This window comes from Etheostoma cragini, chromosome 8 (assembly GCF_013103735.1).
Source record: "Etheostoma cragini isolate CJK2018 chromosome 8, CSU_Ecrag_1.0, whole genome shotgun sequence".
In the NCBI taxonomy this organism is placed as follows: domain Eukaryota; kingdom Metazoa; phylum Chordata; class Actinopteri; order Perciformes; family Percidae; genus Etheostoma; species Etheostoma cragini.
The window spans coordinates 4,570,371-4,597,953 of NC_048414.1; the positions used below are offsets into that span (position 1 = coordinate 4,570,371).

Genomic DNA, 27,583 nt, shown 5'->3' on the forward strand with positions numbered 1-27,583 from the left:
CAATAATATTAAGTAATATTCTATGTACATTCTATGTATGGCTGGGCCTCAGAAGGACTGATACAGCACAATCCATATTTAAACGCACATGAAAGAGATTTACTGAAGCACAAACATTACATCATCACACCTTATTCGTTGTGTTTTAAAATCAACGTTTTTTTCTTCCAATGAGTTTTCTCGTTCAATTATGTTTAACACTCACTGGGCCTACTAGCACCAGTGGTTAATATGTAAACTCTGCAGGAGTGGGGCTGAAGACACCCACAGGAACATTGGCCCCTGATAAGCAAGCTGGATTGCTGAGTCACTGGACACACAAGTGGACAATTTTAGTAATCTACAAATACTACTGATGGCTCTTGGATTGTTCAGACAATTTTTTTTCTTGTCTCAAGATTAAACCCACATTTGGCTTTCCAAAATTTTGATCCAAGTGGCACCAGTTTTGCAGGAGGGTTTGATGCTCTTTGAATAGAGTAGGACTTTGGTCCAAAGGTTTTTGAACAAGTTATTTTTGAAAATAAAAACTCAGACTTTACATCTGCATTGTTAAAAAAATGGACATTGGGTGTGCTGGTGCTGTGAATCAGCTTCTCCATGTGGACCTCAACATTGATGAGCATGAACCTCGTAGCGGCATCCTGGATCTCCTCAGCAGACTGCGTCCTCTTTGGAAGGGACAAAACATTCAGATGAAGGCAAGTGAATGTTTGTGTTTTAGTATTTAACCTTGTTTTCCAGTAAGTTCACATTCAAATGTCAGTTTAAATTACTGCATCTATACAGACTGTGCAACCCTAACTCAGATGTCAAATGCTACATTATTATGTCACATGACATCTCATTGGACATGTCATTGACATTGTCACAGCATCATGGATGTCACTGTGACATTTGTAAATAGTCCTTTCAATTTGGATGGTTTGAAAAAAGTTGCACGGACGAAGAAGCAAATAAGTGGAGAAGGTAAACTTTAAATTTAATAGTTTCTCTCCCACAATCATTTTCATAGAACATCCAGTTCGTAAAAGTATAGACTTTTGATGAGGTTCTTATGTTCACAGTGAATATAACACTAAATTCATGCCATTTTGTTTTTTATATCACTCTTTCCATTCCACAATAACATTTCCATCACGACTACTGTCAAAATATCCTTTAAAAACTGTGGTGAACTTTAAAAAATATTTATTTTTGGAGTCGTGTATTACAAACTGCAGTCTTGACTGAAATTGCTGTATTATAAAAATATTCATTTGAATTTTGCTGCAGAACGGACAGACCATATTGTATGTACGTTGTTTTGCATTTTCCAGCCACCCATGGCGCCATATCTCTCTTCCTTCTTTAATTGCACAAATAAGACCAAATGCTTCCTTTCTCTCACTTAGGTAACATAGTTAATTAAAGATGAAGTTGTTGTTGCTTGTTTGAATAAACCTTTTATCGAAATAGTTTGAGCTCCAAACCACGGCTGGTCAATTGATCAGTACAGTGTAAACAACTATAGTTGTGATGGTTGAAAAAGTGGAAAGCTGACCCAAAAATGGCTCATCGTAGTTTGGTTTTGTTTCTGTCAATTTTAATGAATTATTCTACGAGGAAAAATGACTGTTTAATTACATGGAGTCTGGTGGGTTTAGCGAATGCAATTTTGCAGATGTTTTATGTTAAATAAGGATCTTGCTCTTTAACAGTAAGGTCAACCTCCTTTGAAATCCTTTCCATAATGTTGTCAGACACTTAAAATATTAATATGAGCCTGTCAGTTACAAAACAAGCACTTTTTGAATGTAAATACAAGCTGGATGATTGCCCTATTAACTTACATTGTAGCTTGTTTTGTAACTGCTGACTGCAGCGACATTGCTTAAAACTAGACCAATGTCAAAGATTGTTGTTCCCATCAGTCACGTAGACACAAAAAAATAGGAAAAGAGGGTCCAGGTTGAAAAAGACTTGTAGCGCCCCTTTAATTAAACCCACACCTGCAAGTGCTCATCTACTAACTCCCCACAGGTGTTCTCTGTCTCAAGCTGAGTAGACTCTTTCTCAGGACTGTGTGGGCCTGCACTGACCAGGCATGCACCTGTTAGCAGGGCTGCTTACTCCTCTGTGATTGGCTGTGCTCAAATTGGCTCGTCCAGCATGCTGCCTATTGCCTACATAATCAGCCAAGACAAGTTAAAACACCTGTGTGTGTGTGTGTGTGTGTGTGAATCAGTGGTTTGGTTTTTAGTTTTTGTCATATAAAGATGAGCAGTTGTTTTGAGAATCTTGAAAATATAAAGTCTTAAAAATAGTAAACCACAAAACTATACATTTGTATATTTGATAATACCGAGTGACAATACATGGAAGCAATCTATTCTAAACAGCATAGCCTATATAGTGCTCCTTTATTACATGGAACATAAACTGTATGTTGTGTGGATCCCACATACACCTGCTGCTGTAAACACCCACTAGCACAACAAATTTCCAGCTAAATAGTTATTTCCTCTGTCTCGAGTAACATATACTAAAAACAACAGAGCCCAGCTGTTTTAGGACATTGTTTAGCTTCAAAAAAGAAGTATATTTGAGATGTGTTTTAAAGGCTTGTGTCTAGTAGGAACTAACGGGCCAAAAAAGGAAAGCCACAGGCTGAAGAAGTCAGTGTTGAGAGACAGACTAACACAGTTGGTTGTGGTCTTTTCATGGGATATATTGACATCATGACTAACAGAAATATAGAATACAGTCATGTAAATGCTTTAAAATGGAAAGTTGTGACCATGTCATAAGTACAACCTGCTGACAATTTTCTTTTTCTTTAAAAACAACAACAAACAAAAGCACTTTATGTAACAGATTAATTAAAAACGTATGGTGATAAAATGTAACACACAACTGAAATGTTACACAGTTCTTAGTGCAATAGTGTAATGACTAGATTTTTTGAGTGTGCTATTTAGAATATTTATTCTATATTATATTTGCATTTTATTCTTAATGTTGTTGTTCGCTCTTTGCTCTTGTTACATTTTGCATATCTGACTATCTATTGTTGGTATTCATATATATATATATATATATATATATATATATATATATATATATATATATATATATATATATATATATATATATATATATATATATATATATATATATATATCTCTATCCAGTTATTTAACTATTTCAGAAACATACTTTTTAAGGTTCAATCTCCACTTCCAACATTTTGAAAAGACAAACATTGTGTAAACTCTGTATAAATGATGTCAGTGTAAGTTATCAGAAGTTAAAGTAAATATACACTATAATTTATTAATTCTGCATTTTTTTGTTTTTTTTCTTTCTTTGTTTTTTGCGCTTGAAGGGGGTTTGCGCTTGCTCTGGGTGTAATTCAATGTAGAACCACCACTGTCATGGCATTATAAAAAAAAAGACAAATCTATGAAACCAGCAGAAAAGCCAAGGTTCTGGACAACAAAAGTAGATGTTTTTGTTATATTAACCCTGGGAACAGATGTGCAGTGTTGTCAGAGCATCTGTTCAGAACAGGACAATCCTATTCTGGTCCCATGTGCAAACACAAGGACCAATCTTTCGCAGAAATAGGGTTTATGTTTGTTATGTGACAGCACATTGGGTGGGTGACCTCTCAATCTACACCAGGTCCAGTAGTGTACATAAAGGACTGGATGTTTCACTTCAGCCCCTAGAGTCCAACAGTCCCTTTAATGATGTATTGTGTTCTTCTTGGACCATGCACTATAAAATGTACAAAGAAATGGGAGATAATTCTTGCTGTTACACTGTTTTTCTTTCTTTCTGTAACATCTTGTATTTCATCCTAGTGTATTTCGTACTGCTCTTGTTTTAATTCCTTCCTGTGACTCATTTTTTAATGAGTTTTTTTAATGTTAAACAACAGCTCAAACTCAAAGCCAATTTGAATGCTTTACATGCACTTTATTATTTATTTAGTATTTGCATGGCTTGTTGTAGCACTGTAGCACATTAGATACAACAGCTGTACTCTGCATTTCTCTGTGTACAGAAACAACTTCAAGAAGTGCTATGAATCGTGTTTATTCAAATGACAGTACCACACAAAACGCATTAAATGAGAAAATTTGACCAACTTTCATGTAAAGATATGTGAAAACCCAAAACAAAGAGAGTCTGGTAACAATGGCTAAGCCATGTGGAAAGCGTCCAAGTGGCCTTCCATCCACTTTATAAATACTTGATCAGATATCAAGGTGGGCATGTTTGTTCACTTTCCATCTAGATGAAAAGCTGTTGTGTGCAGGGGCCCTGCACATAACAGATGGGCCATCTGAGGCTCAGCTCTGGAGACTGTAGCAGAGAATGAGAGGCTTTGAGAAACCACTGAATGACAACAAATGTCCGATGGGGTCTTTGCAAGCAAACAGTGGTCACTGTGGTACGGTTGTGTACACGTACAGAGCAGTATTGCTGGAAGTGTGATCGTTAACACCAACAAGTTCAGACTGCATTTCTCCACAGCTATGCATCTACATCTGATGTTTAGCTTCTGTTGCATGCACATACCTGCATCTGGATTTCTCTATGCCAGATCAATTTTACATGTGTTATTTCTTTTTGTTACATAGTCCACTTTACAAGACAGGAACACAACATTAGTTAATGATTCAGGACCCATCTTTGTTAATATTTATTTTAATGGTGTGAATTCTTTTACAAATGTGCTATTATTCAAATAACCAAAAGCCAATTGTAACACAATGAACCAGAGATTTGTGGATTAGGGTTGTGCAGTGTACATTCTTTCCCCAGTTGGTACTGTGATCCAACCTCGCATGTTAATTAAAACTACTAAATTACTTTCACCTCATTCTTTTGGTACATACTGTATACCAGTATTTTTTATACTTACGCATATCTGAATAATCAATGGAGTGTATTAATGGCATAACTAACCAATTTTTTTGTGGTGGAATGTAACTAAGTATTTACTTACCTATGTTAATGTCATACTACTATATTCTTTTACTCCATTTTATTTCACAGGGAAATTGTCACAGCCAGAGTTACCAGTTACTTTCAGGATTTTCAGGATTTTCCATGTAAACATGTGATTGGTTAATTTGACAATATGAAATAGACTAAACTACAAAAAGGTTCATATTTAGTGCCACTTTGACAATTTTAAAATATGCATGAATGAGTATATACGTAAATATTTTTTTAACTTTTGAAGTAAAACTCTTACTTACTTGTGGTATTCAATAGTATCTTTACACTGTGGTTTAGCTATTTTCCCTATTTTCACAGATCTTGAAACTTTTTCTACGTTTCATTCCATGTTTTACACACTGTGGTGCCATGTTACCATCTGTTAGGGTCTTTAGATATTTGAAAAATTCAGGATCAAATGTGTTGTAATTCAAAAGTCACAATTATTTTCTCAAGTTTCTTTTCCAGTACACAAATTAAAAATAGCTGACAAATTATCTATTTGTTTCTATAGTTCATTCTTTTCCACAAACTGTGTCTTTAATGAAAGGTCGGTTTAAAATGTTAGGTAAATGAGCCAAAACTGTGGTAAATTAGCAGCCTGTAATTTGATATGGTATCAAAAGTCAAAATCCCGAGACTAAACATATTGCTTCTATTTACATTCTAAAGCTGAGCGCAACCATGTTCAGAGGGATTAGTCCAATATTTACATGGACACACTGTAACTCAGTCTGAGGTTTATTGAAGTGACCCATTACACTTTGCACGTTATTCACTTACCTAATAGTTACAGAATAATGATGTGTCTGGCTGTTATACAAACACTAGTCTCACATTGCCAGACCTTCATCCAAAGTGCTGCGGAGAAGGGTCTGGCTAGTCCACACAGCATTTCAGCATGGGAGAGAAACATGCTCTGGTTTACGGAGCAAAGGTGTCTCTGCAAAATAGCCTCTGGAAGGAACGTGTTTTGGTGGAACATGTGTATGTTCAAAAGTAGTTTTAGTCGTGCAACAGAAAACTCAGATTGGACAGATAGTCTAGCTAGCTGTGTGGATTTACCCTGCAGAGATTTAAGGAGCGGTAGCAGTAACCATAGTCCTAATGAAGCTAGAGTCTAGAATGACAGCATTAGGAAAGCTTAAGGTAACGAATATCTGGCTGAAATGAGTAACATCCGGCGCATTTTTCGGTGGCACCTGAACAATAACGCAATTGAAAACATTGTCAATACAGACTATAAAACTACAAAAGGCTATTGCATGTGTAATTAAATTATCCACATGTCGGTAATATCATGAATGTTTTCACAAAAAAACTATTTGTTTTAAGTGGTTGTTTTGTTATTAATGTTATCAGAATCTGAATCAGCTTTATTCGCCAGGAATGAGGACACATACGAGGAATGTTTCTTTGGAGCATTGTTGCTCACACTGTGCTTACACATACAAAACAACCCAAACAAGAAATATAAACACTAATATATACACACAATATATACATACTCTAAACAGAACAATATAGAGGCATTATCGATCAAGGTACACACAAGCTCCTTTTTAAAATGTTGTAGAAAGCCAGAGTTGATTTTAATGTTATGGAGTCTCTGTATTCTGTCAATAAGCAAATTTTTAATTTTTCTTGATTTCCTGTCCTTTCAGAAATTCACAGAAGGCATCACCAACCAGCTTATTGGATGCTACGTGGCCTCTCTCCAGGAGCCCGGTTGTGTTCTGGTGCGACTGTACGGTAAAATGACGGAGCTCTACGTGAACAGGGACCGGGAGGTGGAGATGTTCCAGGTCTTCCACGCCCACGGGTGCGGCCCACAGATCTACTGCAGCTTCCAGAATGGCATATGCTACGAGTTTGTTAGAGGAACAGTCCTGGATGACGAGCTGCTGCGACAACCATCCATCTACAGGTCTCTGCCAGAACAGCTTTCACATTTTCATTACTTTTGATCAGATACAGGGTACTGAGAGTAGTTATCTGCTATTTTGGGGAATGTCCTGGTTCACATTTTCACAGTTCCCACATTCACAGCTGAAAACGGCCACATGATGATTATCATCCAGTGTAGCTATTTGGTCATAAAGGGAATAAAAAGGTGATGAGAATTTTAGCATTTCTTTGGAATTCCTTATTGAAGAATTGAATTTGAAACAATTCATGCTTTATGGAGGACCGAGTCTACCATATTTAAGAATAAATACAGAAATAAATAAATGCTCAATAAAATGAAACATAAATGTATATATCTCTTTTAATTAGCTTCTTTATATATTTACCTTTGTAATAATTACCTTATTTATTTATTGTCCGTTATAATCTTCAACTGTATTTAGTAATTACCTATTTTTAAAATGTATTTATTTCTGTGTGTGTTTTATTTTTTTGTCTGTTTTACTCTTCCTTTGCATTTCTACCCTATTTATTTTCACCCCTGGTATTTATTTCTGCTTGTCACATTTACATTTCTGGATGTATTTCTACCTAATTAATGCAAATGAGGAGGGGCGGGTCTTAAGGGGCCAACTTCTGCCCATTGGTTGGTCAGCATTTCACTGCACGGTCGAATTTACATGCCACCGGCCACACACACAACAAAGATGGCTACCTACGGAGAAGTTGTCAGTGACATGAGACATTTACCAAATGTTTATGAAAACAATGCTAACGTTATAAGTATTGACTTTATCATTTTTCGTTTAGACGCTCTGACAGAACGTGTGTTTCAGTTAGCGGCACACATGGACACAGATGTCGACAATGTAGTTTTTCATAATCTGGAGGAAGTGGCCTATCTTCTTAACTTGCAAGGGTTTGCCTTTCTCCTGTGTCATTCTTGTGAATTGGTAACGTTACACACACTGGTTCTGTTGGCATCACATGTAATGGTACACTGACAGTTGTTTCACTGACTCCAAAAAGCCTTGCAATGGCACTAACATGCAAACCCGCATGTAGAAGTCCTTCCACGGCGTCCACAGGCAGCATAGAAGCAGGGCGACCAGCTGTCCCAGGTGTGTGGTTAACGTTAGCGACCGAGTTAAGAAGATAGCCCGCTTCCTCCAGATTATGAAAAACTACATTGTCAAAAGCAATCTACGAAAAAGCTATTTTGAAAAGCATGCAATAAATTAAATATATATATTTTTTTCTGTCAAACCCGGGGCGCATTTGTACATTCACTGACACTGTTTAAAATATGTATTTATTTTGAAAGTTTGGCTGTAAAAAGTCCTTCATTCTCTATTGATTTCTATTTTAAGAAACAAAGTTTCTTGTTTGTTCAGTTATTAGCACATCATTAATGTATTCAGTGTTCATAATGACCTCCGACTGTGAAAAATATATTTTTAACAAGGCTATTTATTTGAAATTTCAATTTTAAAAGTCAGAATATATGATGGAAATTGACAAATCCACACACCAATGCATTTAATGTGAAGACTGGCTACACAATATCAATATCATAGAAAAATACAAAAGGGAGTAAAAAAAAAGAAAATGCCAGTGGCTATTATTTCCAGGTCCATTCCCTGGTCAAGCTGTATAAACTTAACAGGTTTACTGAGAGTAATATAAAACCTCGACAGCTTGTTTTCTAAGGAAACAGTTAGTGATTGTTAGAGGTCATGTGTATATATGTTGAGCAACGTTGTTTAGTCATGCCCCCGGTCTCATTCATCATCCACATGGTTCCAGGCCAGCAACATTATTCTCACCACAGGACAGTAGGACACAACATAACCAGTCAAGGCTAAACAGCCAGGGCCACGATACACATCAATCAACCTTGCTCTGCCTGATAACCTCTCTTGGGAATACCCAGAAAACTCTATGTCACCGCTAAGATGTCTCAAGAACGAGCATTCAAGGAGTCAAAAGGTCACAAATGCATCAAGGCTCATTTTTTTGGGAAAAGAACAAGATAAGAGCGCTTAATGGAAGGGGAGTTGTGTTTCTACTCCGATAACTGTTGTTTGTGCAGTAACAGCGTCAGCCAGGCTCATCTAAGAAAATGTTTTCTCTCTGCAGATTGATCGCAGCAGAGATGGGGAGAATCCACTCTATCCAGCCAAAATGTGCTCTGCCTGTTGAACCTCTTCTCTGGACAAAAATGTCCCACTTTCTCACGCTGGTGCAGAGCAGTAGCCCAGCTAAGCAGCGCTGCACGAAAAGGTACAACTCTCGACAATATCATCTCAATGTATTTGCCATATCATAGTCATCGTAACGCATTTCCTCATCACAGTTGGCCATGACCAGCAGCACCAGAGCGAGTAATGACCACATTGCTCCAGAGCAGCTTTGCAAAGCCAAACTACATCTTGCAGACTTAGTTTTTTGCTCTCGTTCTGCCGGAAATTCAGCCAGACTCTCTTTGGAGGTCCGTTTTCACATGTCCATTACCTTCCGCTTTCTCTGTGTTGTAATTTTTAACTCCGGTTGATATATGAGGACTATGGTTAACTGCTCCTCAGATCTCTGCAGGGTGAATCCAGACAGCTAGGTCGGTGAAGATTGTGATTGGTTTAAAGGCACGCCAATAAACAAAAGCACGTTTTTGTCTCTTATCGGATTGCTGTGTGGACTAGCCAGACCCTCCACCGCAGTGCTGTGGACCAAGGTATGGCAATGTGAGACTAAGTGTCAGTGACTAGTTGGGCTAATGGGAATGTTCAGCAGATGACACCAACCACTTGCAGCTTTTACCATAACTATTTCACACTATTTTATGTTAAAGATATGAAATTGAGCATTACTCTGCTTCTTTTATTTCCCAACAAGATGTTGATGGACAGTGGCAGTCTCTCTGAAGACTACATCTACCACATGCATGTTTAGGTTTAGGAGTTTACTTTGCTCTACAATCACAACATAGAGGCACTAGAGTCAACCCAAAAGCCATTCTGTGGGTGCTTTGGCTTGGTCAGAAATTAACCTCAAGCTTTGGAAGGACTGGATTTTGTGTCAGTCTGCTCTCTAATAAACTTAAAACAGTACACTTGGCAATCAAGCTTAATAGCAACAGTACTAACCTATTCAAGCATTACTTTAAAGGCCAAGGACCACAACATTAGCTGATGACTTGTTATTTAAAGAAAAAGAAGAAAAAAAAAGAGCTCAACTGGCCCATCAACTGTGCAGTATTTTCCCACAGTGTGGGAGCCGGGATGATGACTTTCTCCCTGGAAAATGCATCTTTAGACTCACAATATCATGTTCAGTATGCACAGTAGCCATCAAAGGCATATTTAGGATCTGTTTAGAAGATTAAAAATTCATTAAAAAAACTTAATTGAATAAAGCTGGTGAAAGTGTGTTTCCATCAAACGACTTTTAAGTGAATAAAAACCTGTGCATAATGACGTCCCATGCTGTTTTGCGATCAAACTGGTAAATCAAATTGATTTTAGACATTTTAAGGTGTTTCCATTCATTTTTGCACTGAATCGCTCAACATATCGTAACCTTTGTTTGCCATTTCCTTCGAGTTCCTGATGAATTAAATTCAAAAAGTCTCTCGTCTCTTCGTTCGGTCTCTTCCATCTGTCTTGGTTGACACCCGCCACGTGTGCAACCAGAGCAGAAACACTGTGAGGAAATTAACTAAAACTTCTTCTTCTTTGTTTTGTGGCGGGTTGCAACCATAAAATGACCTAAAACTTAATCACAATTTATCATTTATTTGGCAAATAACTTTTTAATAAGCGTTTATTTCATAAGCCGTGTATTGCACAAGAGAAAATCCGATGAGACCAAATGTATTTCCTTGGACTCAATATTCATGAAATTCCATCAAATGTTTCTGTTCCCATGAGGCATTTTTTTATTCAATATCACTTAACTCGGATAAAAACGTGTGGATGGAAACATAGCCATTGTATTTTTTGTGATCTTTATCTAGCTCTGTCTGACATCAAAAACTCATTTGTTCAGAAATTACTGCAAAGTTAGAGTCCCTATCGGCCACAGTTTAGGCCAAAAAGGTAAATCCGGCCCAATCTGCTGGCGCAGGCTGGAAACTCTCACATCTTTCTATCCTGCATCCGTTCCAATTTTGCAGGGACCAATCACATACTGGCTTATCCACCAGGCGCGCTAATGACGATTACCATGGAGAAGCGACCAAGCAGCTTTTTGTTTACATTCAACATTGAAACGGCGGCCACCGAAGCGCAGAACTGCTACGTCACCCGGGTCGTTGGTGTGATTGGTTGAAGGACTATCCAATCGCGTCCAGAGTAATTTGATTGGCGTTGGTCACGCTTCTTGTGCAGTACAAATACATAGCACACTTTCCAGAGTAATGGTGATGGTAGTCTGGTGATAGCCAGACTAGGCCACCATTATCATTGGAAACTGAATGCGTTCCAACAGTAATTAAAGGGGGCAAGTCTTTGTGAATTGTCCTATCCAGTGTAGGAAGAGCTCACATTAATGTTTGTGTGAGAGGAAAAAGCTGTCAATTGTCTACTGTAGGGGAAATCACATCAGGTTAAACAAAATAACAAGATGACGCTGGGAGGCTATACATCAGTGGTAAACTTCCTCAGTGATAATTTGTGCAGCCATCCCTTTGATAGAAACCAGCAACATTTTCAACATCTTTATCTTTTAGGCAGCAGCACTTCCACTGATGCCGTATTTTTTTTTTTTCATATGACAAATGTATATGTCTCAAACCTGCCCACAGTGCTCCTCTTCACCCATGCAGAGTTGCACATTCACTTCTGTCACAATGTGGCTAGAGTCCACCGTTGCGAGCTGCCATTGGTCAGAGGGATGAGGTGGGGGAGTGGCCGTGGTGGCAGTGACATTGTATTATCTCCGACAGGGGTCACAAGGTGAGAGGGGCTTTCCAGACAGTACAAAGAAACAGACGCTTGGCCACGAGCTTCCTGCAGAGTTCTCCCTTATCGGTGAAGCGTTCAACCTTGTTTATGTAAGCAGCGGAGGGGTCGGAAGTCCGTACAAACTGAAGCTGGTAGAACCAAAATCTCTAAGTGGCTTTTGAACAACTGGAGTTTCTTCTTTGAATTTTAACACATGGCGTTGTGACTCACCCATTAAAGAAAGGGACAGTTTTTATCTTCCTGGATTCAGAAAGACAAAAGTCAAACAAAGAGAAGCCAGAGTGACCACTGTTAGTCAGTAATAAGTAAGACAAGACACAGACAACTATCCTCATGTCCATGTTTTCTGGTTCCTCTACTATACTACAGATCTACAGACCACACGTCTGTTGTCATGGGTTGTTTTGGCCTGCTTGTTGAACTGAGCCAAGTTGATACAAGATAGACAATATCCATTTCAGATTATAACAAGTGCATACTGCTTAAAAATGTATAATGCTAAAAAAGATACACCTCATAAGGTACATATAGTTAAATAGAGTACAGAGGAGTAGTGGACTCTTTCTTGAGCTACATTCTCTAACAACAAGTTTTTTATTTAGTTTAGTTTTTTTAATGTTATTAACCAATTTGAACTTATTTTTCAATCTACAGTTTAGGTGTATCACATTTTCTTACAAAACCAACATGTACATGGATGAATTAGGATGTTAATCGCTGTAATATTCATCTACAGAAGCAGGCTGCACCACATTCAGAGGCCCAATAGATGGTGCTATATTGTGAGACATTTGTGTGATGGAGGGGCTTGACACAGTCCAATGCTGCTTAAATACAGACACACAGACAAACTCACAATGGTCAGTGAAAGGTCAATTATTAGGACATATAAAAAAAGAGTGTTGGAAAAGAATGATGAGAGAATATATATAATATATGTGATATTTTTGAGATTCAAAAGATGAGATTCAAGTTGTTGATTTATGGTTAAAAGGCATGTCTATGGTGTGTCTCTGTTTGCATATTCACTAGCCAGTGTCACACACACACACACACACACACACACACACACACACACACACACACACACACAGACAGAGACAACGCAAAAGTGGTTTTAAACAGGCATCAGAGACATTTTTGTACTTGAGAACGTGTGAGGGCTGGTATGAATGTGATCTTCAGAGGAAATGGTAAAAGAAAGGCAGAGAGAGCAGGAAGAGGCTGCACCTGCAGAGGAGATCTTCAGCTCTCACACCACCCGCTGTGCAAAGAAAGAGAGAGAGAGACTGATACAGAGAGGAAGAGAGAGCGAAAGAGAGAGAGAGACCAAGAGGCTCCTGCAGCTGCAAGGTTCAGAGAGAGAGAGTGCACAGTAGAAGTCAGAGATGGGATAGAAACGAGAGAAAAGCAATGGAAAGCAAGAGTGCAATCTCTTCGTCTCCCAATGGCCCCCTGCTGCGTCTCCCATTTGCACTCCCAGAAATCATATAAAACTGCAAAAAGGAAAAAAAGAGAGAAGAAAATCAGTGCTCGGCTGGTGTTTGAAATCATATGTAAATAAGGCACATTGATAATGAAGCGCCAGAGGAGGAAATTCCACTAATTACCTTACAGAGACTTGACAAGGAGCAGGAGGCGAATGTACTTGACGTACAGTTTCTCAGTAAAAAGGACAGAAAAGAGAGAGGAAAAGCTGTGATGGCAAGTGATAGGTTTCCATTTAAAGTCAATGAAAGTCTTTCATTTAGCCATCGACTTCGAGTAAACGTAGGTTTCTATGGTAAAGTCAGTTTGTTAAGTTAAAGCAATAGATGGGTTGAAAAGGAATCAGGCTGATTCACCATTGAACTGTGTGTTTTTATCCATATTAGAGAGGAGATTGATGAATTATACATGTCAATTTTATAAAACAGATCTTATAGGCAGTGGATGTGAATCAAACACACCAACAGCTGTAATTTAGACCTAGATTTTCTGAAATGCAATTTGGAGTTAAGATTTGCAGTTTTTGCACAATTTCAGTTGACAATAAGCCAAATAAGAATTAAAAAGGATCCCATCTCAGGCAGGGAACAGCTACGTTAAAAATAATGTATATTTACATACTTTTGCATACTTGCTTGCAGGTAGTTAAGATCTTAATGTGTTTTTATTCAATCAATCCTTTCTTGATCTGTCTACCTACTGCAGGACGGAGTGGATTCACTGAGAGAATGAAGGATAATTTACAAAAATGACTTGTGTTGTTGAGGATGTGTAGGAGGATTTGTATAAGGCAGCAGAGCCTTTGTGGCACAGGGATAAACAAGGCTCTGCTCCTCTGCTTTTGTTGTGCTTTCCTAACAGGCCTCACTAAATTATGTCTACACGTGTGTATAATACCGGAGCATCTGTTTGTTCCCCCTTGAATAAATAGGTAGTGTTTAAATGACCCTCTTATCGTGGCCTGACAACTGGAAAGGAAACATGAAAATTAATTAGGAGACGGATGCTTGCGTAACATTTCTTCCAGGTGCAATTTGCACTGACATCCAAGGACATTAGTGCCTTCTTTGATAGATCGGGTAATCAACAGAGTGAAAACAAGGCATGTGACCTCTTGATGAGGCACGTTGAACTGCTTCAGTTTACAAACATGCAGCTCCAAGAAGAAAAGTGCGGACTTTGTGTCAAAGTTGGATTTGCGCACCTACACGCAAACTTTCTTATTCCCTCCAGCAACTGAGCCATAAAAGTCTCTTTTTTCCCTTTATTCAAGTTTAGTTTAGATGTTTTTGTCCTTAGCTGCTGAGTACACACACTTTCCTTGTCAAATGTTTTTTTGAATTTTACAAATTTTACAGCTGAAACTAACATTTAAGAAGAATTGCAAGAAGTCTGTTTTATCTTGGGTGGAAACCCTCTGAAACAACATTTAGCCTTTACAATGACATTTGAGGAAGTAGGAATAGTACTACTTTACAGTGACTGCGTTTAAAATGTCTTTTTTGTTACTTTAGCGTGTCTTTTCTTCTTTGTCTGGCCTTTAAGTAGCTTGTTGTAAATTAAGAAGAGCCCCTCCAATGTCCCACACTTCTGAAGACTATCTAGGCTCAGTGGTGGAATGCATATTCACTCAAGTACTCTACTTAGGTGTAATTTTGAGATACACATTTTTATTTACACAGACCAAAACACAAATCACAAATGTTCATCAAGAGGCTTTACTGTACAGAATGTGACACCCCCTGTAAAAACTCACCCCAAAAAACCCTTTGACAGCTTCTTTTTTTGAAGAAATCTCAAGAAGGGATAGGTGTGGCAATGCGAGAGTGGTTACTTTCCGGAAAGTCGAGACACTACAGGCAAAAACATTGGTTTTGATGCGCTGTTCAATTTTGAGATTTGGGTCTATTTTACTTCCATAACACGTCTTCTTTCAGACTAGTGGAAGGAAAAATCCAAAAGTTGATTTTTCCTAAATGCACCAAAAGTTAGGGTTAGAAGATAACCCATTCAGAAAACATGAGATTCAACAAGTCCTTCAGATTTGGCTCATTAACACACACTGCCTGGGAGTGTTTTCATCCCAACCACAATCTTTTTTTCTGAACTTAACTATTTGTTTTAATGCCTAGACTTAACTGTCGTTGTTGTAGCTGTATCCCTTCTAGCCTGAACCCTTTGCAAAAGTATTTTTCTCACAAGCCAGTCAGAGCAGACTGGGCTTTTTGGGTGGCTTAAAGAGACAGGCGCTAAAACGGCGCATTTCAGACAGAAAGTGAATAGAGGTATGTTCAGACAGACAGCATTAGAAAAATAACGTATGTTTTGAACATTTAAGCATGTAAACGAGTTTTAGTAGAAACACAAAATGCAAGTATCAAAAACCTAAAATGAGCTGAACATGTCTCCTTTAAAGCTGAAGCTCTTGTCTTTTTTACAGCCTTTGGTGAAAAACATCACCCACTAGTGTCATTTTTAATGATCAATTAAAGACACCCCTCTTTCACAAAACATTCCTCAGACAATTTGCCTTCTCCATTGAGAAAAAAAATGTAAATTTAGTGGTTTTACCTCTTACAGTCCCGTGGCTCTACGAGAGGTGCCCAGCTTTGAGACTTTGTCAGTGGAAATGGAGTCACTGAAGAGACACCTCTCGCAGATTGACTCGCCGACTGTCCTCTGCCACAACGACCTCCTCACAAAAAACATAATCTACAACCAAAAAGAGGGTGAGGAACAGTCGTGCACATCGCTGACACAGGAAAACATGTTGCACATAATACAGAAGTATGTATACAGAAAACAGTGAACATGTGGCAGATTTCCATCAATCAGAAGCAGTTAAAGCATCTGAATACTGTTGAATTTTGAATTTCTGAATATTCTGAATTTACTTTCGCTAAATGCTTCCATTGTAGCTCTCTGAGTCTGTTACTGAAGCTAATGTTAAAATAGATGAGTGTGTTTCTTATGAGATAATGCAACTCACAGTCTTCAGTCTTCTTTTTTTAAATTTTATGTACAGAATAAAACCTTGCCACTCTTACATATTCTACAATGAAGCCCACAGTGACTCTGAGTCCAAAGAGACTTGTTATTGCTTTGACTCCCACAAGGTCCTGCACTTTGAATAAAAGGAGGGAATGTCACCAGTTACATGCCCATACCTTAGATATGTTCAACATGTTGTCCTGGTAACCGCTGCTTCTTTCCTTTCCCTCACCTCCTCCATCAGAAATGGTGAAATTCATTGACTACGAGTACGCCGATTACAACTACCAGGCCTTCGATATTGGCAATCACTTCAATGAATTTGCTGGTAGGTCTTCACGTGACGAAAAGAAGTTCAATTTTCTTCCAAAACGGTTTCATACAAGAATGCCTAATGTGGAATATTGAGTGAAGCGGAAGTTATATATACAGTAAGTGGTATGCAAAATCATTGTCCAGTTTGTGCTGTCTCTTTGACAATCTTTATCTTTTTGCCATTATGTGCCATGAAACCATCATTCTTCTGATGCTGCCAAGACAAATGACTGTATTCATTGTCTATTCTGTGTGGTGATACAAGTAGCTTTGATGCACTAGCTGTGTCACAGCAAGGCTTGACAGGGTTCGTTTGAACATTTGTGTCGGCTTTTGTGTCAACACGTCCCAATTTCAAAAGATTGTAAGTGACATAATGTCTGAAATATGGATGCGTTTTCTATACATAGTCCAAACTCTAAATTATCAGATCAAATTATGGCTGGAATGTGCCAAATGTCACAAAAATGCACACAATTGTTTTTATATTGGAGCCTTTTTAATGACAACACAGGCTATAAATCCCTTTTTGATTTAAAGAGAACAAAGTTAAAATGCAGTCAAAACCAAAAGAGAACTGGAACCACATTCCTTCACCTGCAACATGCAGATCTCACTACAAGTAGTTCACATGTAAACAGTGGTGCAGGAGATACCCGGGGGCTTTGCTGTAAGTAGAGTACACTAAAAGTAACAATACCTTTCTGTAAAAATACTGTATTACTGTATATTATCTGCTGAATCTATTTAAAGTATGAATCCAAAATAAAAGAAACTGTAATGCAGAGCACTGGCCCCTGTGAATGTTGACTCCTATGACTACTTTATTAATAGATTTTTAAACTGTTGCAGTGTGACATGGAGCTTATTTAAACTATTTGGTATACTGTGAGTTGTATAATGATGCATCTTATTCCTATTATGTTTCCTACTGTATATTGTAAGGTAACAATAGCTGTGTGATAAATGTAGTGTGGTACAATATTTTCTATTTCAGGTATAAAGTGGCAGAAAATGGACATACTCAAGTAAAATACAAGTTACAACAACTTACTGGGAGTTACATTAGACCAGAGACATTATGTGTGTGTTACATCGAAACTGGGAATGGTATTTTTCTGACATTTTGAAACCAAGGGATTATTACAGATAGAGTCCTCAGTCTTTATATATATATAGTAGTAATAGTGTAATGACTAGATTTTCTTGAGTGTGCTATTTAGAATATTTATTCTATATTATATTTGCATTTTATTCTTAATGTTGTTGTTCGCTCTCTGCTCTTGTTACATTTTGCACATCTGACTATCTATTGTTGGTATATATGTACAAATATATATATATATATATATATATATATATATATATATATATATATATATATATATATATATATATATATATATATATATATATATATATATATATTTATATATATATATATATATTTGTTTAATTACACAGATGGGGAGATATTAAGTAGAAGAAGTAATGTTGAAGTGATAAATGTAAGCTGATTTAGCTCTGTGGCAAACATTCAAAACTATCACTTAGTTTAGGCATTGTGTTGAATTGTTACACTGACAATAGTTCCACAAACATGTGCATATGTGTGTGTGTATGTGTGTGTGTGTGTGTTTTGTGTTTGAGGTGTGAAAGATGTGAACTACAGCCTGTACCCGAGCCTGGAGCTGCAGAGGGACTGGCTGACGGCCTATCTGGAGAGTTACAAGCACAGCACAGGACATGAGGTCACTGTGACAGAGGCAGAAGTTACGCAGCTCTACATTCAAGTCTGCAAATTTTCACTGGTAAGTGTCTGCTCCCATCGACTTTGTTGAAATGTTGAAACATGTCATTATGTAGCGCCTCGACACTTTTGGAAGACATTGGAACGTGACAAATCCATCAACAGCTATTTCCACATTTTAAGATCTGTTCTCGGGGGGACTCAATATCTCCATATTGTGAGATTGGTGTGTGAATTTCAACAATATCCATATGTGTGCAGACCTTTAAAATGACAGGCCGGCAACACCTCACCATTTTACCCATCACATTTGAACAATTTACATTTCCAGCACCCAAAGAAGAAAAAAAAAAAAAAACTCCCCCAAGAAAACCAAACCCAGTCCACAGCTGACCTACCACTGTTCAAAGTTTGATGGACTCCATCTGAGTTGATTAGAAACTGCCGAAGGGAAAAATGAAAGACAGCAGCCAAAATTATTTTTCTTATGACCACAATTTTCATTCTTTGGTGGCTCAAGTGGTGCTGGAATATCTGTCTAAAAGTGCTTTCATAGCTCAACACAATATGCAGAATTGTCCTGACCAATTTTGGGGTGGTGTGAATGTCTCTTGAAATAGCCCAGAAATGATGAGGAAGCATATTACTTTTTAAAATAACTTGTGCCTCGGCCAAAAATCCGAATGGGAGAAGTGAGAGCGGGGAAAAGAAATAAAGCCTGGAATGGAGTGAGAGAGGCGATAACATCATGTTGATTGGAATCAGATTTTCTGTGACAAACCGAGGAGGACTCTTGACTCAGGGAAGTGGGAGAAATTTATCACTGACGCTTAAAAAGCCAAGTTTCCAGCTCAACTTATTTTTGACAAGCCGTGTGTCAAAATAAGGGATACTGAGCCTAATAACTGAGAAAATCACAGGGTCTACTTTTTAGAACGTCGGGCTGAAACTCCTCTCTCTTAAAAGAATTTACACTTTTTTTATCCACTTACTGTTTTGTTGGTGTACAGAACTTCACTTATTTGAGTTTGTGTCCACAGAACCTGTGATGTGAGACAAAAAATAACAAAATATCCACTTGTTCTTTTTATTATATGAACCATTATGAGGACCTGAAAACAGGATTACTTTTAGCTGAAACCATTTGTGTAACAATCCTGGTAATTCATTGCATTATGAGCCGTTTTTCCTCGACACTGACCTGTGACAATTTCCTGCAATTTTCCTGTCTCCCCCCCTCTCCCATTTCACATCTATCTGTCCAAAAAATAATCTTAAAACCTTGAATAATCTTGATATTTGCAGATTTTCTGTGATAGTAGTTTAATTTATTTTGGTCTAAAAAGACAAACCATTTCAAGATATGACCTTGAGCTCCCGGAAATTGAGATGCGCTTTTTATTATCCAACAGTTAATATATCAAACAATTCCTCATCAATTCAACAAATCATTGTTAATAAAAACAATCACTCATTGCATCCCTTTTCATCAGAATTGGAAAAATTTCAGCCATTAATTTGCACCATACAAATCTCACTGAGGTTTTAAAATAGTTTTTCAACACATCTGGAAAAACCAGATGATATATTAATTATGTGTAACTGGATTTGGAAAATGTCCAAAAATGCAATAATAATATTCAGTTCAGTCTGAAAAAAAAAACTGTATTCTCTTTTTTATGAATTGAAAATAAATGCAATTTTTATCCTTTTGTACCATTTCCATATCACTTGGTAATTGCTTGGAATAATCAAACTACATTGAATTCACACTATACAAATGAATAGTCTGCACTGAAGGAGGCTGTGTGGCATCGACAAAACCTGGCCAGTAGCCAAAGCTCTGCGGCGTGAACCTGCCGCTTTCAAAACTTAATCCCTGGCAAACTGTGCCAAGACGCAGTGGGGTCTTTACGAGTCGCCTCATCCACAGGGATCCCCCGCGATGTCGAGGCTAAAGACTGTGGCTCTGTGATGTCACTCTGCCCACTCGTCTCTCATCTCCGTTTTTCTGAATGGCTCCCTGTCACTAACGGTCTCTGCTTAGTGTTAGACTAATGCTCCCTTAATGGAGAGCAGTTATTAATCATAATGGAAACACACTCAATCTCTCTCTCCAACTCAAGACACAGATTACAGATAAAAAAAAAAAAATCTGCCAGCGAGGGGAAAAAGGAGCACATTGCTCTTCAAGTATTTCATTTCACCCTTTATTTGATTATCAAATAAAAATGTGATTATATCACTAGGCTACTGAACAGAGCCCTGTCTGGATCTTATTAGGACTTAGCTATTAGTGGTCCTAACCATGGAGATTTACAGTAAGGGTGGAGAACAACAGAAATTTATGGAGGCATGGAAGTCTGCAAGCCTAAGTGAGCAAAGCCATTAAGGAGGGAACCATTCAATACAGAGGTTTGTCATTCTGACTGAGCAGCGTGCAGCTGGCATGCAGCAGCAGCAGTTATAGGACCGGCTGTAACACGACAACTGGAGGGCAAGAGGTGTGTTTTTACAGTTCTGCCCTGTAACACAAGCAAAAACATCATAAAAAAATTAAAAATAATAAGCTGGCGAAATCCTACAGTACCTGTGACTTTTATTCCCATGTGTGCAAATGCGACACACATAACAGTTCTATACTTTTGAAACACGTCCCAGCCCTGCAGGAGTATCATGGACTAGCGGCATGCAGTTAACACGTCTGCCATTCAATTAGATGGCTCCAATTCAGTCTCTGTCAGCCAGAATTTGCCCTGCTGAAGACACTGACTTCTGACCCCACTGTGACGTGCCTGCAGGGGCCGAGAAGTGTGCTTTTCAAGCTTTAATTGGATCATCAAAAGGCCACGTGAGATTTGCATGTGAATAACATGTTCTTGCTACGATTCATTCAAAGACAGCCTCACATTGTGTTTTCAATGTTCACACAACATGTGCAAATGGTCTATAGTGCTGTAATTTCATTTTTATGTACTACTTTAACTTCACTACTCTCTATTTTGACGACAGTAGAAGCAGATACAATTTTCACTGTTATGGATTCCCCAATGCAACAGCATTTAAAAAAAGAATCTGAAACACTACAAAATGCATCATAACTGTGGTAACAATTGGTCTAAAGTTAGAAAACTACTAGTATAGCCCTAATGTTGTTTCTTTCTCTTCCACCAGGCATCCAACTTCTTCTGGGGTCTTTGGGCCATCTTGCAATCACGGTTCTCCTTGATTGACTTTGACTTTCAAAGGTTTGTATTTCTGACAAAGGTGGCTCAAAAATTCCACGAAGTAGAAAGAAAAGACATTTTTCCATGTGGTTACATTGTGTCCACAGTTGGAGGAGTGTGTCTGGGTGTCACTTTGTATAAACATTGTTCCAGTTTCCTAATGCTCGGTGGTTTGGACATTTCGTGAATCAAATGCTGCACAAAATAGAAACGTATACAAATCGTTAATCTTGAAATCAACGTACTCTGGAAATTAAGCACCGACTTCACATTGACACTCAGCAATTGTTTAATGTACAAACACATGAAACCACAAAAAAATATGACCTCAGTGCAATTTCATGAGACCACCTAACCACTTTACATCATCATACATCACAAATGGAAAAATGTATCCTGCGCGTTGAATTCAAGCACTCACCATTTTATTGCAATGTTTAGACAAACAGGATCTTCATTAGGATTGCCTGACAAATATTTGTTGGCAGAGAAATTGCAATAAAGGACTTAGAACTTGAGCCCAGAGTGTGGAAATATTTCCTCTTTTTTTCCAGCAGTGTTTTAAGACTTTGTGTATCTAGAATCTGGCATCGAACAGGCGGGACAAGCACACTTCTTCTTGTAGCAGACAAACTATTTACATGTGAAAGCTTCTCTTCAGTCTTAAACCACAAATCATGAAAAGATGAAAAGCTTTGCTTTCACAATAGAAATCAGAACTAATTTGTGTTATTTTTTGAAATGTATTTTTGGAAATGTAGTTATTTCTAAACAAGTCCAGGAGACATTCCTCACTACCAGCAACCAGACAATAAAGTTCAGGAGGGCGAAATGTTTCCCTTCATCCCCACGCTTTCTTCCCTTCTCCCTTCTCTGTGTGCCCCACACCCGCCACAGTTTTGATCGTGATACTAATCACTATTGACATACGGCACCCTCCCCTCTGTGTGGCTTTCCCTGCTTGCTTGTGAGATCAGCGGCAGGGCCCCTGCCTCATTTCGATCTGGACCTCGGAGGAAATGTGATCCAGAGGGGTGCCGAGGCACAGAGGCACTATTGTTCCCATGCCGTCGGTCCTCCCTTACATATACGTCTCTCATCCCTGGCTGGGCCACATGCGCCTGCTAGACGTCTGCTCCTCTAAGCCGCCGGCTGAGGTTGTCCTAAAGTGCATGGTGAGGGTCGGGTTACCCTTCTTTAACTGGAGAGTTAGACCTAAATGAGCTCAGAGAACAGTACAGAACAGTAACAACGGAGAAGCAGGTTTAAAGGCATCACTACCCAGCCAACCTCAGTCCGCCCAATGCCCACACACTCATTCATACACATATGTAGGCCTGTATCCTAATTTCCTCTGCTCAGGATTCTTAGTCATTCAAGCAATAAAGAAAGAAACGATGTGGATGGCAACGGTCAAGTTCATCCTTTCTTCTATTCATTTAAATACACAGACAATGAGCACATACAACATAACATCATAATAACCTTGTGAGACAGACTGTCCTTGCCATTTGTTTAAATAGCATAAAGCAACCGACATTTACGTTCAATAGCAATGCCTTAAAGGGGCGCTATGCAGTTTTTGCCATTTCTTCACTGTTTTCTTGCTTTTTTGCCCACTGGTTCCTCTATAGAGCTCCCCTTACAGCTTCGGAATAGATATTTGGCAGCCCTTTGTTTACATGTGTCTGACTCCTCGCGCAGTCAGTCTGCAATGCTTGACAATGCTTCCCTGATATTCTGTTTCTTTTTTGGTGGTTCAGCCATGACGCTAAGTGTGAATAACTTGGAAAAACTTCATCGCTTCCTTGTTAGCCGGTTCCTTAATGGGCATATGTGTGCAGTGCCATGAAGCCCTTAGTTACATCCCCAGACCTGTTATCACGTGATACTTCCTGATGCTGAGTCCAGAGACTTGCCGGCTGAAAGTTGCATGGGTGGTGTTTCCGCTCACGGCCGCTAGGGGGGAGCAAGATGACCACCGTTAAACTCGAAAAAAGTTATAAAAGTATTCCAATGACTCGGAAGCTGTTCAGTTAAGGTAAATTTAGCTAAAAAAAACTGTATAGTTCCCTTTTAACTAATGTTACCGTGGCTTTGTTATTGTGCTGCGAAAGATCATGGAGAGGAGGTTGAATAGGATGGAAAAAGGCCAGTTAACACCGGCGTTGTAACAATGACTTGTTAGCCTCTCAGAGCTTTTTTTTTCTGTCATCAATATGAAATAACACAATCATACAATCTCAAGAACAAAATGCCAATGGTAATAGAAAGAAGAAGCTGTGGGAGCTATTGTGACTGACTAGAGTTAGCATGTCATAGCTGGCTAGCATGCTTGTGGTTAGCTTGCCAGCTACAGAAGTTCACCAACAAACCTTTTGTTATTAAGAGGTACTCCAAAACAAGTTTATACACACAACAAAGTATCTGTCTCTTTAGATGCTAAACTTTCTTCTCAAGCTAGCTGCTTACTTTGTCCATCCAGCATTCGCTGCGGGGCAGTTACAATGTCTCTAATGTAGGCTACTTTATTTGTCCCTCATTTTCACACACGTACAAACATCATCTGTAAAAGATTGATGTTAAGGCGTCTGCGGTCTGCTTAAGGAGGTAAAGTGGGCCTTTCAGGTCCACAATCTGTACCTGGTCTGCCCAGGACTTGAACCGGTTACCCTCTTGTTCCCAAGCCAAGTCCTATATGGACTGTGCTACGGTGGCCCGTTGCTGAAAAGCAGAGTTGGGAGATCTATGGGTTAGTTATTGCAAGACCTTTTTTCACATTAAATGTACCCAAACGTTAAATTATAGCTTTATCATAAAGTTTTATTTACATTATCTTAAGAGAACACACAACACATTAGCACTAGCTTTAAGTTCAAGGAAAGAGATAGGAAGTTAGAGTTAAACCCTGATTATTTGTGTGTGTGTGTGTGTGTGTGTGTGTGTGTGTGTGTGTGTGTGTGTTTCCTCTCACTGTTATCCCCCTGAGCCAAACCTCTCCAGACTTCCCAACGAGTGACAGGCGTCGCCCAGGCCTTGTGCTTTAACCAAGGCCAGATGTAGATGTGACAATAGGGAGCCACAAGGGGAATGCAAACCCACCCTCCCTCTGCCGTCCTTATTTACTTTCCTTACATGACTTTATTCATGTGTTGAAAGTGCCTGCGAGTCAGCGGTTTAAATTTGTGGATGTGTTGGCAAGGTGAGCCGTTATTTGACAAAGACATTATTATGAGGAAATGACTGAGGAGGAGGCCCACTGTTTGGAATACCCTGACTGCAAAATTGAGGGAATTGTGCACAAAAGCACATTGTGAAAGGGAATACCTGCTTTGGAGGGAGTTCATTTTCCCCTACTTCTGCTAAATAGAAAAACGTCTCAGTTTCATCTCTGATGATGATAAATGTTAAGCACGCTAGTTTTAGGTGTCGGCCTTAATAAAAATAGGGATGAATAGGATCACCTGTGAAGGTTGCTGTTCTTTTAAATGGGTATACTCAACTATAATTCGACTCATGAAGGGTGTGGGTGCAACAGATTAGCAGAAGAAAAGTGCTATGACTAGTGACTTTTTTTGTTTTATTTATTTTGGATAAGATGACTCTTTTCACTTTTTAACTTTATGAATATCTATTTAATGACTTTTTGAGATTTAAAATTCTTTCAATTCTTTCAGTTTTCAATCATTTATTTTACCCTTGTAGTGTCAAGTAGGACTAGTGTCAGTAATGTGAATGAGGATATTTCAATGATAGTACGGTGCTGCTTAAAGGTAAAATGTGTATTATGGTATTTCTCACATACTAAGTAGGGAACACCCTTGTAGAGGCAATCTATTATTCTAAATGCTATGGATAAACAAGAGAGAAACAACTCTAGTTAAATAACAAAGAGCAGACAGCAAAAGTCCAACTCTGACAATAATCAGAGAGCAGTTTTTTTACCCAGAGATACAGGTGGGGAACAGAGTGATGGAACACAAGTAAATTAATGCCATGTGTCTGAACTATTATTAATATGAATATATTATTTTTATTATTCTCAGTAGAGAAAACTGATTCGGCATTGCTGCGTATATTCACTTCCAAATTTTAGTCTACGGATTTTTGCCAAAGGCCTGATATGTCAAAGAGAACCTACTTTAAGTCAAGGCCGCCCACTTTGGGGCCCGCGGGCCAAGTTTGGCCCATTCTTCTTGCCACGGATTTAAAGCGCTTTTGCTTATTCTCCAAAAGACTACATCTGCACATTCCTGTGTAAATAGTGACAACATTTGAAGTGATTCTCTGTAAAGAGTATTTTATCATCTTTTAAAGCACTGTGGAGTTGCTGGTACCTGGTGCGTTCCACACAGACACAGATTACAAACCTTTTGCGTCATATCTGACGCTGAGAGCCACCGCCCAAGCTTCCGTGTATGAGTTTGGAGTGAGAACGGGTTGACGGGGAACTTCTTGCAAGGATGGTACAACATTAAGAGCTTCATTAAGAGCTTTGTAGAAACATTTTCTCTGATCTGTTTTTTTCTTTGTTCTCTGCCCTCCTCACAGATATGCCATGGCAAGACTCAACTTCTACTTTGAGAAGAAAGACGAATATTTTGGATTGACAATAATCTAGAATTGGAGGATAAAGGACCAAAGTCCAAGAAGAGTGACCAAAGTCCTTCTTTGTCAAATCATACAGTGCGGATGAAGGCATAGAATTAGCTTAGACACATGCTCCCCATTGTTTGTTGTTTCAGGCTGTAGTATGAGATAATATGTTTTGCTATCACTGTGATTTTTAAAATATTTGTTTAACCACAGTCAGTATGCCGATAAGCCTTTTTGGCAAATTGAGATGGAGATCGTGCCAGAAACACATTAATTGTTCCCACATTCAGCCAAGTTGCATAAAGCCACAAAAAATGAGGCTGATCATAAAACACTATAAGCGGGTTATTTGCATGCTTATTCAGTGTGTACTACAGCTCTGATGGAAAACAAGTTTCCATTTCGGCTTATTGACTGACCAAGCATTGCTTATTTTAAATCCTTATCTTTCCTAAGGACTACTGTTGTACAGGGTATTTTCATACACCTTACTGGATGTTCATGAATCAATATTCTGCAAATTTGAAAATACTTTGCAAATTCATTATTATTTAAGTGCTAAAACAGCGTTTTCAAAGACAGTAAAATAGGTTTGTTCGCACAATATATAAATCATGTCAAATTGGTCCTAATTTCAGTGAAATGCTCAGAGAGTCAGACATTTGTTCAAATTACAAAATGTCAGCTTAAAGAAATATTTAGTGTATAAAAACATTTTTAGTCATTGACTAATGGAAAGTGCTGTTATTACGCTTGTCTTTTATTGCACTTCTGACAGACACTGTTCACAGTGCCATAGCAAGGCAAACAACGACTTATGGAGTAAATAATTGGTAAATTTGATTTACTTGTGCTACTTCACTTTAATACTGACTATTACCAATGCTTTCACAAGTAAATTAAACTTACACATTAGCTTAATGAGCTCCAGCTGCTTTTATGTTATTGTAGTTCTCTGAAAAGGTTTCCCTGAAGGACACTGTAATCATGGTGTATATGTTTTTGCTTGCACAATTAATTTATTTCTCATTGCTTTCACACTTTAGCCTACAACTATGGAGACAAACTGAATCATCTGCCCCCTCTTGGAGGCCTGTTACACGTCATTAAGTTGCCGGTGTCCCAAATGTTCACCCAATCAGTGGCCTAATAAGTGTTTCAAATTCAGCCCAGGGTATACTGCAATAACCGATAATGTACAGTATATATACTGTAACAGTTAGATTTAATGTATAATGTCTAACTGAACTAAGAAGAGTTAAAAGAGGGACCACTACACTGTAAAACACCATGCAGAAATGTGTTACAATATCTTTTTCTTTAATTAAATGGATAACTTTTATTAATTTCAA

The 27,583-nt window shown here is 38.3% G+C and overlaps 1 protein-coding gene across 2 annotated transcripts; it reads left to right on the top strand.

Moving 5' to 3' along the window:
• The first annotated feature begins 288 nt into the window (after positions 1-288).
• zgc:113516 (uncharacterized protein LOC541449 homolog) lies at positions 289-27,583 on the top strand. 2 transcript variants are annotated; one of them, XR_004657664.1, is made up of 9 exons: positions 289-701; positions 6,660-6,922; positions 9,043-9,186; positions 15,933-16,081; positions 16,588-16,671; positions 18,309-18,469; positions 21,583-21,656; positions 26,187-27,064; positions 27,278-27,583. XR_004657664.1 is itself a non-coding variant. In XM_034879419.1 (8 exons), exons 1-8 carry the CDS (start codon positions 561-563, stop codon positions 26,254-26,256), a joined length of 1,086 nt encoding a protein of 361 aa, XP_034735310.1. In that variant the 5' UTR covers positions 289-560; the 3' UTR covers positions 26,257-27,583. The 2 variants fall into 2 exon arrangements, 1 of the variants encoding a protein (XP_034735310.1); XM_034879419.1 differs by having other exon boundaries at positions 26,187-27,583.